The sequence below is a fragment of the Miniopterus natalensis genome, chromosome 7 (genome assembly GCF_054644295.1).
Source record: "Miniopterus natalensis isolate mMinNat1 chromosome 7, mMinNat1.hap1, whole genome shotgun sequence".
NCBI lineage: Eukaryota > Metazoa > Chordata > Mammalia > Chiroptera > Miniopteridae > Miniopterus > Miniopterus natalensis.
This window is the reverse complement of record NC_142087.1, coordinates 13266530-13282425: the sequence shown is the minus strand read 5'-3', so window position 1 is coordinate 13282425 and position 15896 is coordinate 13266530. Positions and strand designations below refer to the sequence as shown.

Genomic DNA, 15896 nt, shown 5'->3' with positions numbered 1-15896 from the left:
TAATTGGCTTTGTCTACAGTGGGCAAGCAAAGTCAGTTCAACATCTACCAGACATAATTTTATGCAAGCCCATAGACAATAATTATTTTTGCATTGCTATCAGTTATCTATAATTTGCAGAGTTATAGATAGCTTAAAGGTAGTGAAAGACTATAGTCAGATACCAGTGTGCTGTAGACCAGGCATAGTTTAGATACCTGTGACCCAAATCCAGCCCACCACATGGTTTTACACAGTCTTGAAGAGAATTGGTTTTACAAATGAACATTTGTAATTGATTTGGTAATAGGGAACACGATCTTTGAACCCCAATTAAATTGTTTTCCTTACTCCACTCTGTTGCCAAATGAATTCCATTATTTTCATTATCCTCATATTACCAAAAAATTGTACTCAATTGTTTTTATATTTTGACTTTTGTCAAGACAGTACTTGGAAATTTGTTTCCTATCTTCTATATGAGTATCCACATAATATCTTCAATTATACCTCTTAACTCACAAAGCCTGAATATCTGCCTAATAAATAATGTTCCTCTTATCTTCTTTTGCTTTACCTTCATTTCCTACAAAAATGTAATAGCATCAAGAAGATGGGTCATCTGCCCTGACCAGTGTGGCTTAGTTGATTGAAGCATCATCCCATACACCAAAAAGTGACATGTTTGATTCCCGGTCAGGGCACATACCTTGGTTGCGGGTTTGATCCCCAATTAGGGTGCATGCAGGAGGCAACTGATTAATGTTTCTGACATCAATCTCTCTCTCTCTCCCCCTTCCTCTCTCTAAAATCAATAAAAACTTTTAAAAAAAGAAGATGAGTCATCCTACTGACGTACTGATACCCATTTTTTAAAACCTTTTAAATTGGAGCACAGGAGACATAGAGGAAAATGCATGGGTCTGTGGTGCACAGCCTGTGTTGTAGCACTGTTCTGACAGCATTGAAGACTCAGCCCTTCAGAGCAATCTGTGGTGTCTTGTTCAGCCCTTAAACAGCTGTGCTAGTTCTATCTTGGTCGGATTTCTGTATGTCAGAGCCAGTACACAATTATTTCCCCCAAGATGCCGGAATCATGAAGGATTTGTGCAATTTGTTATTAGGAAATAATTAGCTTTTTTTTTTTTTTTTTAATTCATCAAAGGGTACATACATGTCACAGATGTAAAGATCTGGCATGGTATCTTGTAAGTTTTTACAGTTGCTACAAGATTGAGGTTATAGAACAGACTTAAAAAGTGTCATATCATCAAATTCCCTATTCTTAACTGTGTTATTTTGGAAAACAGCATGAGGTGTAGGTTGTTATGGCAGCTTTTTGGCTAGCATTTGGGTTTTTGTCAATTTATTTCTGCTTTAAAACAGTCACTAATTATGGTGCCTGCTAAATTAACCCTTGGTAAAGGGATTATTATTTGCATATATTAAAACTGTTCTTTCACTTGCTCATCTTTTTCCATTGGAATAAAGACTTCTGTTATGGACTCAGTCTGAAAATTTTATTTTTTTTAAGATTTTTTAATTGATTTTGAGAGAGAGAGGGAAACATCAGTGTGAGAGCAAAAGGTCGATCAGCTACCTCCTGTATGCCCCCACCGGAGATCAAGCCTGCAACCTGGGCATGTGCCCTCACCAGGAATCGAACTGGTAACCCTTTGGTGAATGGGACAATGCCCAACCAACTGATCTATACCAGCCAGGGCTTAATTGTTTTTAAATTTGGGGTGAAAAATATAATTTTTTTTAAATAGAAGGAATATGAGAAAAGTACATTTATACATGAAGGAATTAGAGTTCAGTTCAAAGAGTGTAGGGTTTTTTATGTGTGTTGTCCGCATTAAAGCTTTTCTCACTTTCAGGGGAAGGAAAAATAATCAGTACATAATTAATTGTCCTTTTATAAAATAAGGAAACATGCCCAATGAGGGTCCCACACTAAGAAATTGATTCTCCCCATGGGTTACCTGTGTATCCTCAGAGCCTAGTCTAAGGCTTCATTCCAGTCATTCCCAATACTATTTTTAAAAACCTCATGTTCCAGCCAAGCTAGAATAATCACCATTTCCAGAATCCCACTGTGGTTCTCATAGAGAACATGAAGGGAAGGTTAAATAGTACCCAGAAGAGAGCAAACAGGCTTTGTAATGATAGATGCCTCCTATTCCCATGAAGGCATACTAGTTCTCTAACTGGCCAAAGTCTTAAAAAATGTGTAAGTTTTTAAATTATTATGTTCAACAAACCTTTATTGAGCTTTGTTTAACTCTGTACAAAGGTAAATAAAGCACATTCTCTTCCTTAAGGGGATTTACATTTTGTGGGGACAAGAGATAAGTCAACCAGCCATTTCAAATTCACTATAGAAGATGGCACTTTACTCATAGAGGCATATAAAAATCAGACTGACAAGGAGAGAAGGGCTTTGGTCTTGTGTCGTCATGTTTGTAAAAGCCTTTTGAGGTGCTGGGCCCTATTGTGTGGGGCCCAACACAGGGAAAACTGCCTTCCAGCCCCTGCCTCTTTTTTTTTCAAGGCCAACCTGCCCCTGCTGCAGCGGGAACTGCTGCACTGTGCTCGGGCCGCCAAGCAGACCCCATCCCAGTACTTGGCTCAGCATGAACACCTTTTGCTCAACACAAGTATCGCATCACCTGCTGACTCTTCTGAGCTACTCATGGAAGTACATGGAAATGGAAAGAGGCCCAGTCCAGAAAGGTGAGCAGAGAAGAGCTTGTTTTGTCCTTCCTTTACTGGAACCAGTTTGAGCTTTCCCCTTTGCTTGTGAAAGAAAGTTTGATGACTGTGGTTATATATAGGTATGGACTTAGAATTTCTAAGGTTAGTTTTACTTTATCCCAATATCAGGCAGCAGAATGCTTCTCAGATATATAGGTGTAGCTCCCAGACATGAGTATTTTTTAAAAAAAAACTCCAGATGACTGTGTATGCCTCTGGTGAGAAACTCTGGTCTATAGCATTCTGTGTGTCCACTGTTCCAGAACCATAAGAAACAATCTGCCCCAGGTATTTTTTCTGATATGTGAGGTTTTATAAAAGTATAACAATTAATTATTGATACTTGCTAATGAATCACCATTACTTTGAAGATTAAATTATATTAACTAATTTTGGAAATTTCAGTATGGATGTCTACCACAACAATATTTTATAGTTTGTCAAGGAAGCAGTATTTTAACAACAGTGGAAAATTACTACAATTAAAGCTAAATTACTAAAAGCCCTACCAATTCGCAAGTGTATTAATTGTTGAGCCTTTTTTCTTCCATGTGGAGAATTGTTTTCAATAACTGTGATCACAGTAGCAAATTAGAATCCCTAATCCTCCATATTCCTATCATGTAAGAAAATGCCGTCATCTCCTTAGTCTCTCACTTTGAGGTTTAGATATTTCTGCCTTATTTGGATGAATGTGACCTCTCTTTTTTTGCTGGAATAAATCAGTAATTTCCATGATCTCTCTGTCCTCTGAAGACATTTCAGTTCATGCCTTATGTCGAACCTTTCTTTATGGTCTTCCTGTTTGTGAAAATGCATAGCACAAAGTAGATGCTCAAGGACATGTTTACATGAACACTTGTTGATTGGTTCAGATATGTACTTATCATTCTTGCACAGGAGGGAAGACAGCAGTTTTGAAAGAGATACAATTCCTCCTGAGCCTCCTGCCAAGAGAGTATGCACAATCAGCCCTGCTCCTCGGCACAGTCCTGCCCTCACTGTGCCCCTTATGAATCCTGGGGGCCAGTTCCATCCTACACCTCCACCCCTTCAGCACTACACCTTAGAAGATATTGCAACTTCCCACCTGTATCGTGAACCCAACAAGATGCTAGAACACCGAGAAGTTCGTGATAGACACCACAATCTTAGTAAGTGTCATAAGCATGGTTTTTTTTCTTTTTTTTTTTTTTTTTGTCTTTTATAATCAATTTGTAGAAGTTTTTAAATACGTTCTCAATAGTAACTTTTTTGGTTGGTTTTATGTCATTTTGTGGGTCCCACACTGTTGTAAATTGTTGCCTTCGCAGTGTGCTCAGAGTTGGTACAAAAATGTGTGTGTTTACTTGATAGAATTCTATTTGCTGTGTTCTTCATTCTGCCTTCACATTTAGTCTTTAAATTCTAATAGGTCTGAATGGAGGCTACCAGGATGAGTTGGTAGACCATCGTTTGACAGAAAGGGAATGGGCTGATGAATGGAAACACCTCGATCATGTAAGAATCTGATAGTGTATGATTTTCCTATCTTTTACTTTTAATTCTTTTTTATTAAAATTTTTAAATTTATTGTTGACAGTATTACATGTATCCCCCATTTTCCCTCCCTTTGCCCCCCTCCACCCATCCCCTGCCCCACCCCAGGCCTTCACTACACTGTTGTCTGTCGATGGGCTATGCATATATGTTCTTTGGTTAATCTCTACCCCCTCCCTTCTGAGATCTGTCATTCTATTCCATGCATTCAGGCCTCTGGACCTAATTTGTTCGTACTTTTAATTCTTAACATCACCAATAGTAATAGAGTATGTATGTTTCAAGTGAACTTAACCAGAGCCACAGTGTCTTCACAGTAAAAGCTGATTTATCTATTACTCTCCCAGAGAGCTAAGAGTGACTCCTGAATCTTTGTGGTGAGGTGATCACTTCAAGTCATAACCAAGAAAAGTCATGTAACCGAAGTTTGTGAGTTCAGATCCCAGCTTTCCACTTCCTACCTTTGTGTAATGAGTCAGTTGCTTCACCATTTTTAGCCTTAATTTTTATAACTTAAAAAAAATTTCCATTTCTTTTTTTTTTAATTCAGCCATAAAATATAATGAAATCTTACCATTTGCAGCAACACACATGGACTTAGAAGGTATTATGCTAAGTGAAATAAGTCAGGCAGAGAAAGACAAATATCATATGGTTTCACTCATGTGGAATCTAAAAAACAAAACAAATGCACAAACAATACTTAATAAGAACAGACCATAAACACAGAGAACAAACTGAGGTTGCCAGAGAGGAGAGGTAGGAGTAGGGGGTAGGTGAAAAATGTGAAGGGGATTAAGAGGTACAAATTTCCAACTATAAAATAAATGTTATGTGGATGTAATACACAGCGTAGGGAATTTATGATCAATAATTGTAATAACCTTGTACAGTGTCACATGGGTACTAGACTTATCATGGTGATCCCTTCAAGGTATATAAATGTTGAGTCATTATGTTGTACCCCTGAAACTAATGTAATATTGTGTATCAACTAATTTTAAAAATCTATTCATTCTTTGATTTTAAAAATAGAATGCTGTATTTGAATTCACAGGAGGGTTGTAATGAATATGTAAGGTGCTTATTACAGGGCCTGGTATATAGGAAGTGTTACATAGATGGAGCTTCTCCAAAAACAAGCAAGAATTAACATCCTAGTGCAGAACGTAAGCCTGAGTTCTCTGTCTCATTGTAAGAGAAGGTTTCCTTTCTCACTGAAAAGGGAAGAGAAAATGTAGTAATTCATTAAAGGGTGGTATGTATTTTCAGTGATAAAAATTGTCTCTGAATGTTATTTCTGATAGCGTTCTTTCTTTTTTTTAATGTTTTTCTTGATTTTAGAGAGAGAGGAAGGGAGAGGTTAGAGAGATAGAAACATCGATGGGAGAGAGAAACATTGATCATCTGCCTCCCACAAGCCCCCCACCGGGGATCAAGCCTGCAACCTAGGCATGTGCCCTAACTGGGACTCAAACCAGGACCTTCTGGGCCACACCAGCTGGGCTCTAATAGCATTTTTGATAAATCTCCAGCTTTATCAGATGCCTTGGTGTGTGTGTGTGTGTTTTGTTTTTTAAATATACTTTTATTGATTTCAGAGAGAGGAAGGGAGAGAGATAGAAACATCAATGATGAGAGAGTCTTAATCGACTGCCTCCTGCACGCCCCTTGCTGGGGACCAAGCCTGCAACCCGGGCACTTGCCCCGACCGGGAATCGAACTGCAATCTTGTGGATCCTAGGTCGATGCTGAATTGCTGAGCCACATCCGGCTGGGTTTGGTGTGTTTAGACATATATATAAGGTTTCACATAGTCTTTAAAGGGCTATAGTATAATGAGACTCTGGATGCTTCAACCTTGAAAAATCCAAAGTATTATTTTGAAATCCAAATAAAAAGTAAATTGTGTGTGTGTATATATATATGCACATATTTTTATACACATTATAAATATTTTAAAAGAAGCCGTAATAAAGGCTTTACGGTGTAAACTTGATATTGCTGAATGTGTAAGACACTTAAACCTTCTTTCTTCATATATTTTGTTTACCTGTCCTTGATTTACAACACTGGTGTTTGATGGCCTCATCTCATCACTGCCTGACTTCCTCTCTGGCTCAGGCCCTGAACTGCATTATGGAAATGGTAGAAAAGACAAGGCGCTCCATGGCAGTTCTGCGGCGCTGTCAGGAATCTGATCGCGAAGAGCTCAACTACTGGAAAAGACGATACAATGAAAATACAGAGATGAGGAAAACGGGGGGCGAACTGGTCTCCAGGCAGCACAGTCCCGGGAGCGCAGATTCTCTCAGCAGTGGTAAGATGGCAAGACTGACTTTTTATATTTGATTTTAAAGAAAGGTGGTGCTAGAATGTGGAGTTAAAAAGACCCAGGCGATTATGAAGAGTAGATGATAAAATATGCCAAGGACTTGGTACTTGGCATGTTGAAGAAATACTGTCTTCCTCTTGGAGAATGAGAACATTGATGATTTTGTTCCTTTTTTAACTCCGTATATGTGCTAGATGATGATCAAAGAATACTTGTTATTAAATTCAGCCTGGCTGGCTGTACTAGGCTCTTGCACATACGTCACATTTGTTCCTCACAGTAGTCCTGAATGTGTTTGCCTCACTTTTCCTCATCTTTTTCACTCCTCATCCAGGTTAATACTATTTATCAGCTTTTGCCTGGAGGGCTCTACCAAAGGTTTTACTATATCAAGCTGAGGTGTCCTGTCTTCTCTTTTCCCACCCAAAAGCAGCAGCTGTGCTCTCAATCTAGAGTACATCCAGGATGCCACATCTATCCCTTCCAAAGTGTTCCATCACGTTCACCCAATAACTGAAAAGGTGCTCTATCTAAAGATACAGATCATTGAAGGGCCATCTGTGATCAGGCTCGCTCCCCACCCACCACTTCAAGCTCCCAAATCTCACCAGGGAGAATGAATCTCTTATGACAGACATAGCATGTTCCACAGAAGACAGCTGTTAGCCTCAAAAAGACTACCAAAAGATTGGTTCAAAGACATCGGGATCCCACTGCCCCACCGCATCCACAGAAGTGACTCTTGAGCCAACCGTAGATTAGCAGCACTGTTTGGGATATCTAGCACAGCAAGACATCAAAGAATACCTGTAACAACTTGCAGAAATTTACCCAAAGTTCATCATCCAAATCACAAACCTTCCATCAATGAGTCTGCAGGAATGCAAAGTGAGATACATAGTCATGAGCTCTCCTCCAGCCAGGATTGCAATCTTTGCTTTGCATTAACCTCTACTCTTTTTCACCCTTTGCTTGAGGGCCTAGTTAGGGTGACTGTATGTTCTCATTTGCCTGGCAAAGTCCCAGTTTATGCCTGTTATCCTGTCATCATAATTACTAGCACCTTCCTCACTCTCAAATGAGGACAGTTGGGATGATAAGCTGTCGCTCTAGGTGTAGCTCTTCACGTATCCCAGTGTTTCCTTCTCTCAGAATTCTCAAGGATATCAGTTTGACTTGAACAGTAGTATCTTTTAGTATCTATTTATATTTTTATTTCTTTTTTATAGTAATATTCATTGCAGTGTAGAAGGGAAAGCATAATTCATATCCTTAAAAAGTGTGCTATTTAAAATGTGAACCAAAACCACTCCAAAAACTACTTGTTACTGGTCTGTGATGATATGAGAAGCCGACCCCAGGATGTGTATATTGGACACCATTAGCTTTGCCATGAGAAGAGTCCTCTAAACTAAGCAGTGTGCTTAGAGACATAGTTGCGTTACGTCCTGGCGTAAGTTCCGTATTTCTTCATGGACAAAATACAGTCTGCAGACCAGCACTTTAAGTAGCACTATCTTACACTCAACAGTATTTTGAGGCATAACTCACACACCAAGGACTTTTAAATGGTTAGACAGTTCATGTCTTGAATGTTTTGGGTTATGCAGAAACCCCTGGTGGATTTTTATTGAAGTACTTAGTATTTAAGTGTTTTGGTGATTTGGAGATAACTTGACTAGAAACTGGATGGCATTATTACTTTACCCATTTAAAATAATGGATTATAGGTTCTCTATCTGAAAATTTGTGATTCACAATATTTTCAGGAGCAGATTTTGTTCAGACAACGAGGGATATATTTTAGTATTTTATTTAAGGATTCATAAATAAGTGCAAAAATCATAAGGTAAAACAAGTGATTATCATAGTATTCAAAAGAATGGTTTCCTCTAGGGAGCCTGGGGTGGAGAGTGGAGGTGGTGCAGAGTGCCGTCTCGTCATCTTACCAGCTGTTCACGGGGTAGGATTACCAGCCTGGCTTGCATCATTTAAACAACACTGAGCCTTACCGCTTATTTGTTGGGGATTTGGGTTTCTGGAAGTGTTTTCTTTCTTGATCTGGAGGTTTATGGGTGTTCACTTTATAAATTTTCATTAATTTGTACATTTACGTTTTTATAAACTTGTTAGTCATCTAATGTTTTGGCAGTTTAAAAAAATTTTTTTTAAGTGAAAGAAACTGATTCAGCTGTCAGGTTTCCCCAGTTTTCCTGGGAATGAGTGACCTGGCTATTTATTACAAAAACACATTCCAGGCCTTTCCCTAGAGATTATGATTTGGGGTCCAAGGAATCTGAATATATATGTTTAATGAATCCAGTAATCGGGCAAGTTAGCAAAAGATTTTAAAAATTAATGACGTTCCATGAAACTCATATAGTCAAATCATGAGTTTCAGAAATGTCGAACAGAACAGAAAGAAAGATAGAATTGTTATGGAAATAATTTTAAAAATTTACCCAGAACTGAAAGACAGTATTGCAGGTTTTTACCAAGTAAACAACAGGTTATTACCAAGTAAACAACACAGTGGAAGAAACAGATTTATCAGTGAGCATCATTGAAAGTTAGAATAAATATAAATCTGAAGGAAAGTTACTTTAACTTAGAATTCTGTACTCAACTAAAACAATTGTTAGAGTAAAAACTCACAATTTTTCAAGAAATGCACCTCCCATCTATCTTGTATTGTAGTGTCTGTTATGATTGGAAAGGATATGCCCCAGTACAGGGAAGTAAACCAGGAGGTGGAAGACATAGAATTGATGAAATAGGAACCAGCTGGAGAAAGAGAGCAGAAAGGAATCCCTAGGATAGTGACAGAGGGTCCCAAGCTACAGTGGTACAGCAAGCCTAGAAAGCAGCCAATTCAGTCTGGATTAGCCCAGAAGCTTATTGGAGATTTTTTTAAGAAAACAAAATTTATAAAATATTTAATGAGAGAGTTTGAGATTGAATTAGAAATAATTATATAAGAAACTTAGCACATGAATAAATAAGGCAATTATTAACTCTAAGGAAAACAAAAAATAAAACTTGCCCGGCCAGTGTCTTCAGCGGTTGAGCATCAACCTGTGATCCAGGAGATCGCGGTTCGATTGCCAGTCAGGGCACATGCCTGGGTTGCGGGCTCGATCCTCCATGGGGGGCATGCAGGAGGCAGCCTATCAGTGACTCTCTTTCATCATTGATGTTTCTATCTCTCTCCTCTTCTCCCTTCCTCTCTCTGAAATCAAGAAAGATATATTTTTAAATAAATAAATAAAACTTGTTCAATAAATGAAGAAGATTCGTAGACTGAACCATAAGTCTCAGCTATGATAAGCATTCACATTGAGTACTGTAAATGCTGACTATTGGTGTAACAGAACTTGAGTATATCTCTATTTGGGAAGTAGAAGGAGAAGGAATTGTGAATGTATCTGTGGTGGGGCAGGGGAAGAAGTTAAAAGAGTAAATTTCCTATTGAAATAGCTAGTCAGTTGATAATGCCTGAAACTGAAAAAATAAGCTGTTCCCAGCAATACCAGAAGAATCAGCTTTTAAAAAGATGCTTTACCATTGTTACAATAGAAAATACACATGACCTCAGAGAGGTGATGCTCCAAGTCTGATTTGGAAGGCATTTAAACATGGACACTGTGTTCTAAGCTGGGCACTTTTCTTCAGTGGTTAACCCTGAGTGCCCGTTAGAACCCGTGTGGGGGCTTTCAGAGTCCTAATATCCTGGCCCCACCTCAAGTTTCCGATTTAATTGATCTGAGTTGGAACCTGGGCCCCCAGAGTTGAGAGCCTTCCTTTATGTACATTATCGTTTAATTCTCCAAACACCCTCATGAGGTAAGTCATTTTTTTTTTTTTTTCGTGAAACTGCATGGCTTATTATAGAAAATATAGAAACATATAAAGAATTCACTAGCTTATTCCACACTGAAGATTTATCTCCATCCTTAAATGCTTCCTTCTGTTTTCCTAAGAACTAGAGCATTCTCCTACATAACCAACAATACCATTTATTGACCTTTTTTTTTTTACCAGTCCCCCATTTTTGAGCGTTTATTTGCATTATCTGTCTGACCTTTGATTACAATAGCCTCTGAAATTCTAGTTTTCTTAGTGAACCACCTGAAAATTCTGACTTCTGTCTCTAGCTTTGGGAAATATGAAAATGTCCCTAGTTTCCAGGCATTTCGAAATCTGAGTAAGCTGAAAAGTTCCTTTAGGGTCAGGTGCATCTCACCTTTTACATTTGTCAGAAAAATAAAATGCTGAGGACTGGGCAGATCCTCAAAGGAAATGACCAAGGGCTTATTGATGACTGAAGTATAGTGGCTTTTCCTTGATTGGTCAAGACTTAACCCACGTCCTCACAAGTAAACGAGTGTTTCTTCTTTCACTTAACATCAATGATGGCTTATCTACACACTCAAAAACACTTTTTCTCACTGGCTTCCTGATTTAAGACTCAGTTGAAATTGATCTACTACCTTCTCCTTAGCTTGTGTTACTTTGCTTCTTCCAGTCCTAGATTTTGCCCTGTATTTCATAAATCTCATACTTAGGTATGAAATTTGAATCAGAGACCTTACCTATGTTGAAAAGAGCCCTTCAGTTTTCTTTTTATTGGCAATGATGATAGCATTTTCTAGAGAGTGCAATATCACAAAAAGTATTAATACTATCAAAATGTTAAACTTAGAGATTCCCTTTTAGGGTAATGGTAATGTACTGGAACTAGGTAGGGATGGTAGTTGTACAACATTATTACTGTACAAAATATCGCTGAATCACACACTTTTAAATGGTAAATGTTATGTGTATTTTCCAGGATTAAAAAAAATCTCCTAATCCCCTCACAGCTTGGGGGGATACAGAAGTAGGTTCTTTGTGCAGTTTCCCTCCCTATCCAAGACCAGTTTGTAACCAGTTCCCAGGCATTCTCATGAGGACTAACCATTTTATAAAGCTTCTCTGGCAAATGTTTTGTGCTAGACTGGCCTCCCCTGCACACTGGCTGTTCTCCTGGGTTGGTGAGTGTTCAGAGCAATAAATCCCCTTTTCAGATTAGCCTCAACAAAGCATAAGGAAACGAGGGAGGCCCTGGCCAGGTAGTTCAATTGGTTAGAAGGTCATCCTGATATGATAAGGTTGCAGGTTCAGTTCCCAGTCAGTGCACACACAAGACTCAACCAATGAATGCATAACTAAGTGGAACAACAAATCAGTCTCTTTCTCTCTCTCAAATCAATTTTTTTTTAAATGAGGGAGTCCACTAGCACTGACATTAAAAAACAAAAACATTCAAATTACCTTAATTAGTTTTCGCCTTTTGGAAGCAATGGAACCATTTCTTATAAGATATATTTTACAGCCACAATAAACATACATGATAAATCACCCTCCACCCCTGTGTCCTTCTCAGCAACCCCCAGGATGCCTTTTTGTGTTAGATTTGACATGCACTGTTCCAGATCAGAGTATTTTCTTCACTGCTTGTTTTTTTTGTTTATTTGTTTATAAGCATTTAAAGAAGTTGACAGGAAACCTTTTTAAATCACTTGTAAGGGTTCAGACTCACCGAGAAACAAAAGCTATATTCTCTGACATACCTACAAAGCTGTTGCCAGTGCCCTGTGCATGATAGGGACAGCTCAATTTGATATGAAAACACACACATGTAACATATAAATATCTGTAGTTACTTATATTTTAGGAAGTACCTTAACCCTTTGCGGTCGTTTGTCTACTCTCAGCCACCAAAGCTTTTTTGCCGTTCCGGTCGTATGTCTGCTCTCAGCCACCACAGCAAGGAACCGTACGAATCTTAACTCCATTCATGTATCAGTTCATAATTTCTCTGAAAGCTCTTAATTCCGACCAGTACGACACCCATGTCCAAATTTAATACGACCGCAAAGGGTTAAAAATACAGATATGTTCACAGGAGAAAAATAAGGATATATAGATAAGTTAAAAGAAGAAAGTGAAGATCACTTTTAATCTCACTACTTTGAAATACTGTTAATATTTGAGTCATGCATGTGTGTGTTTCAAAAGTAAAAATTAAGTGTGCTGTTTTATAATCTGATTTTATTTCTTATCAGAATATTTTTGCACTAAATGAACATACATGTTTGAGTCTAAGTGGTGAATGAGAGATCTGGTATATTTTTCGTAAAAAGAAAACATGCCTATCACAGATAGTTTCTGACCCTATGCTACTTACCTCTTTTCTATAGATTCTCAGCGGGAATTCAACAGTAGGCCAGCAACAGGATATGTACCTGTGGAGTTTTGGAAAAAAACTGGTATGTCTCTGTGCTTATAGGTTGCATGTACTCACTAATTCATGCCAGTATGGGAGCACACATTTGAGGGAAAGGTGGTTGTCTCATAACAACCTCCTCACAGAGCCCTAGGCTCCTGCCTCTCTCCCTCTAGCTTTCCCACACATCTGGATGATTCTCATGTTAGTTTGCAGGTGAAGAATTTGGAATGCCTCAGAGCAGTTCATGCAGATCCTTTTCACACCCTTTTCTGGGTCACACTGAGGCAATAAGTAACTAACTCTTCCTTCCCTGTTTATATGCCCTGTTTCTGGGCATGTGGCTTAATTCATTTCTTCCTGGTCTGTTCACTAGAATCTACACACACTGCGTTCACACACTATCACATTTCATTCATTCTGCTCTTGGAACAACTGTCTGTTCTTCTTTCACCTTCACTGTCCCCAGCTTCATCAAGACTGTTCTGGGGAGGCCTCAGTTTCTACAAGAATAAGGGTGGACTGCCTATTGTGGTAAGATAGGGGTTTAAACTAACCTTAATATTTCCCTTATCCAAATACTAGCTGCCTTTTTCTTCTTGACTCTCTTTCCTAGTAACTTTTTTTTTTAGTCCAATATAGATTTTTTTCTTTCTAAGATAAAATTTGCTTCTACAAAGAGTATCTGTCATTCATAAAGACTTTCAAGAGCATCAAGACCATAATAAACAAATGGACAAAAGATATGAACAAACAGATTATGAAGAATACAGATAAATGTATTGCAAAATGTTCATTCTTACTGGCAAACAGAAAAATTGCCATGCACAAGGTCTCCTTAGTAGCTGGTGATTTTCCACTTGGGAGGTACCTTTGGTTAACTATGGTTAGGAACCAGGCTGTGCCATTGGGCCAGCTAAATTTGAGTCCTTGTGTGCTGTAGTGCCACCTGTGACCTTGAATGACCTTAGGCAAGTTAGTTATCCAAACTGTGATTCTTATTGATCCTTAAACTGAGAGGATAAATGTTCTTCAGGGCATTATTATGTTGGCTCAATAAGAGAGACTTAACACCTACCTGGTAACTAACAAGAGGATATGAAAGGTAGCTGTGGTGAGCCACAATGGACCATGTGGACATTAAGAGTAAAGGAAGCATGGAGTTCAGTGTCAAGTCAACTCGGTATCATTCTTGCTTGGCCTTTGAGGTGAAAACTTCCTTAAGGCTGGAGCAATAAAATGGAAAGTTCCATGATGCAGCCTAGAGCACTGTTTAAACCTCCTTTGAGCATAGGCCACATGAAAGAGCCAAGCAACAAGGGAGCTTCCTTAGGCTTCTATCCAGTCTTGTGGTCTCAGGAGGGAGGTCATTTACATTGAGACTTAGGGCTGAGGCTCTGGTACGTAGAGTGTGTCATTTGGAGAGTCCATCCTGTGGAAACCAGGCGGGGTGATGATGGGAGACAGTGATCAGGAACCAAGTGGGGTGATGGTAACTGGACAGGGCTTTGGAAGTCTAGGGCTCCTGGCGACCTTCCCAAACCTGTATCTATGGCCCATTTTTCTCTACCTGGGTCAGTCTTACATACCGAACTGCCTCCTGTTCATTTGTACCTGGATGCCCTAGAGGCACTGCAACCTTCTCACTTGCCTCCACACCAGCATTTTACTTATTACTCGTTTCGTTGCATGACGCCACCATTCTTCCCCTTTACCTTCACCTCCAGACCCTTAGATGCTACCAGTCTTCTTCTACCCCATCCCCTCCTCTGTGCCACTTGCTTCTGCCTAAATTCAGATGTGTTCTATCTTTCTAAATTGTTGTCCCAGTCTCACTTGTTATCTCTGTCCTCAGCCTTTTCTCCTTGCATAGAACCCTTTAGAATTCACATTTTCTTTAGAAAAGGGGCCAAATTCCTTAACCGAGATGCAAGAATTTCCAAAAATTCACTCCACCTACCATCTCACCAAGACACACATTCTTGTCCTCCTCTGCCACTTGTAGAGCTGACCACTTTTCCCTTAAGTCTCTTGTCTCCTATGCTGACGCCTAAGCCACCTTTGTGCTTATCACAGTTAGGAGAACATGGACTACAGTAGTCACCTAGGTGTCCCCAGTCCCTAGCACAGTGCCTACCTCCATCTCTATACCCAACAAATGGTTGCATGAATAGACAAGGGAGCATAAGAATAAAAGTGAAAGCGTGTGTCATATGTCCATCCTTGTGTGTTTTTAGAAAAAATCGTCTTGTTTCAGTTCTGTCCCTTTTTAGAAGTGACGTGGAAAGGGAGGGAAAGTAATCCTCGGCCAGGTGATTTTACTGCCCCTTTCTTCCAGAAGAAGCTGTGAATAAAGTGAAAATCCAGGCCATGTCAGAGGTGCAGAAAGCTGTTGCTGAGGCCGAGCAAAAAGCCTTTGAGGTGATTGCAACAGAGCGAGCTCGGATGGAGCAAACCATAGCAGATGTCAAACGGCAGGCCGCAGAGGACGCCTTTCTTGTCATAAACGAGCAGGAGGAGTCAACGGAGGTAGAGTTCTGTTAGTCCTGGGGCTGGGGCTGGGGCAGCTGGAGCAAGCCAGCCCACTGCTTTCTTCTTAAGTGCTAAGCAATGAGACAGAACATCCACTCTTGAACTAGACAATTATAATTTTTATCCAGTACCAGAGGGGTTTTATTTCTCAATTATACAGGGTGGGGCAAAAGTAGGTTTACAGTTCATATGGAAAATAATACAGTAATTAATAAATAATAATACAAGAATAAACTCTGTCGCTCTGGCTGGTGTGGCTCAGTTGGTTGGGCGTTGTCCCATGCACCAAGAAGTTGCAGGTTCGATCCCCAGTAGGGGGTGTTCAGAGGCCACTGATCGATGTTTTGCCCTCACATTGATAATTCTCCCTCTCTCTTCCTCTCTAAAAATCAATAAAAAATATTTTTAAAAAAATAAACTGCATTTTGCGTACTCACAACTATAAACCTACTTTTGCCCCACTCTGCATTATATTCTTACATATAT

The 15896-nt window shown here is 39.3% G+C and overlaps 1 protein-coding gene across 3 annotated transcripts in view; it reads left to right on the top strand.

Moving 5' to 3' along the window:
• Positions 1-15896, top strand: part of CBFA2T2 (CBFA2/RUNX1 partner transcriptional co-repressor 2) — a 120990-nt gene that overhangs the window by 96032 nt on the left and 9062 nt on the right. For 2 of the 3 annotated variants that reach the window (XM_016200651.2, XM_087818793.1), the window contains exons 5-10: positions 2534-2715; positions 3637-3890; positions 4151-4236; positions 6400-6595; positions 12853-12921; positions 15217-15407. In XM_016200651.2, coding sequence (XP_016056137.1) covers positions 2534-2715; positions 3637-3890; positions 4151-4236; positions 6400-6595; positions 12853-12921; positions 15217-15407 — 978 coding nt within the window. The remainder of the gene's footprint in view (positions 1-2533; positions 2716-3636; positions 3891-4150; positions 4237-6399; positions 6596-12852; positions 12922-15216; positions 15408-15896) is intronic. The other variant, XM_016200652.2, reaches the window with a different exon arrangement.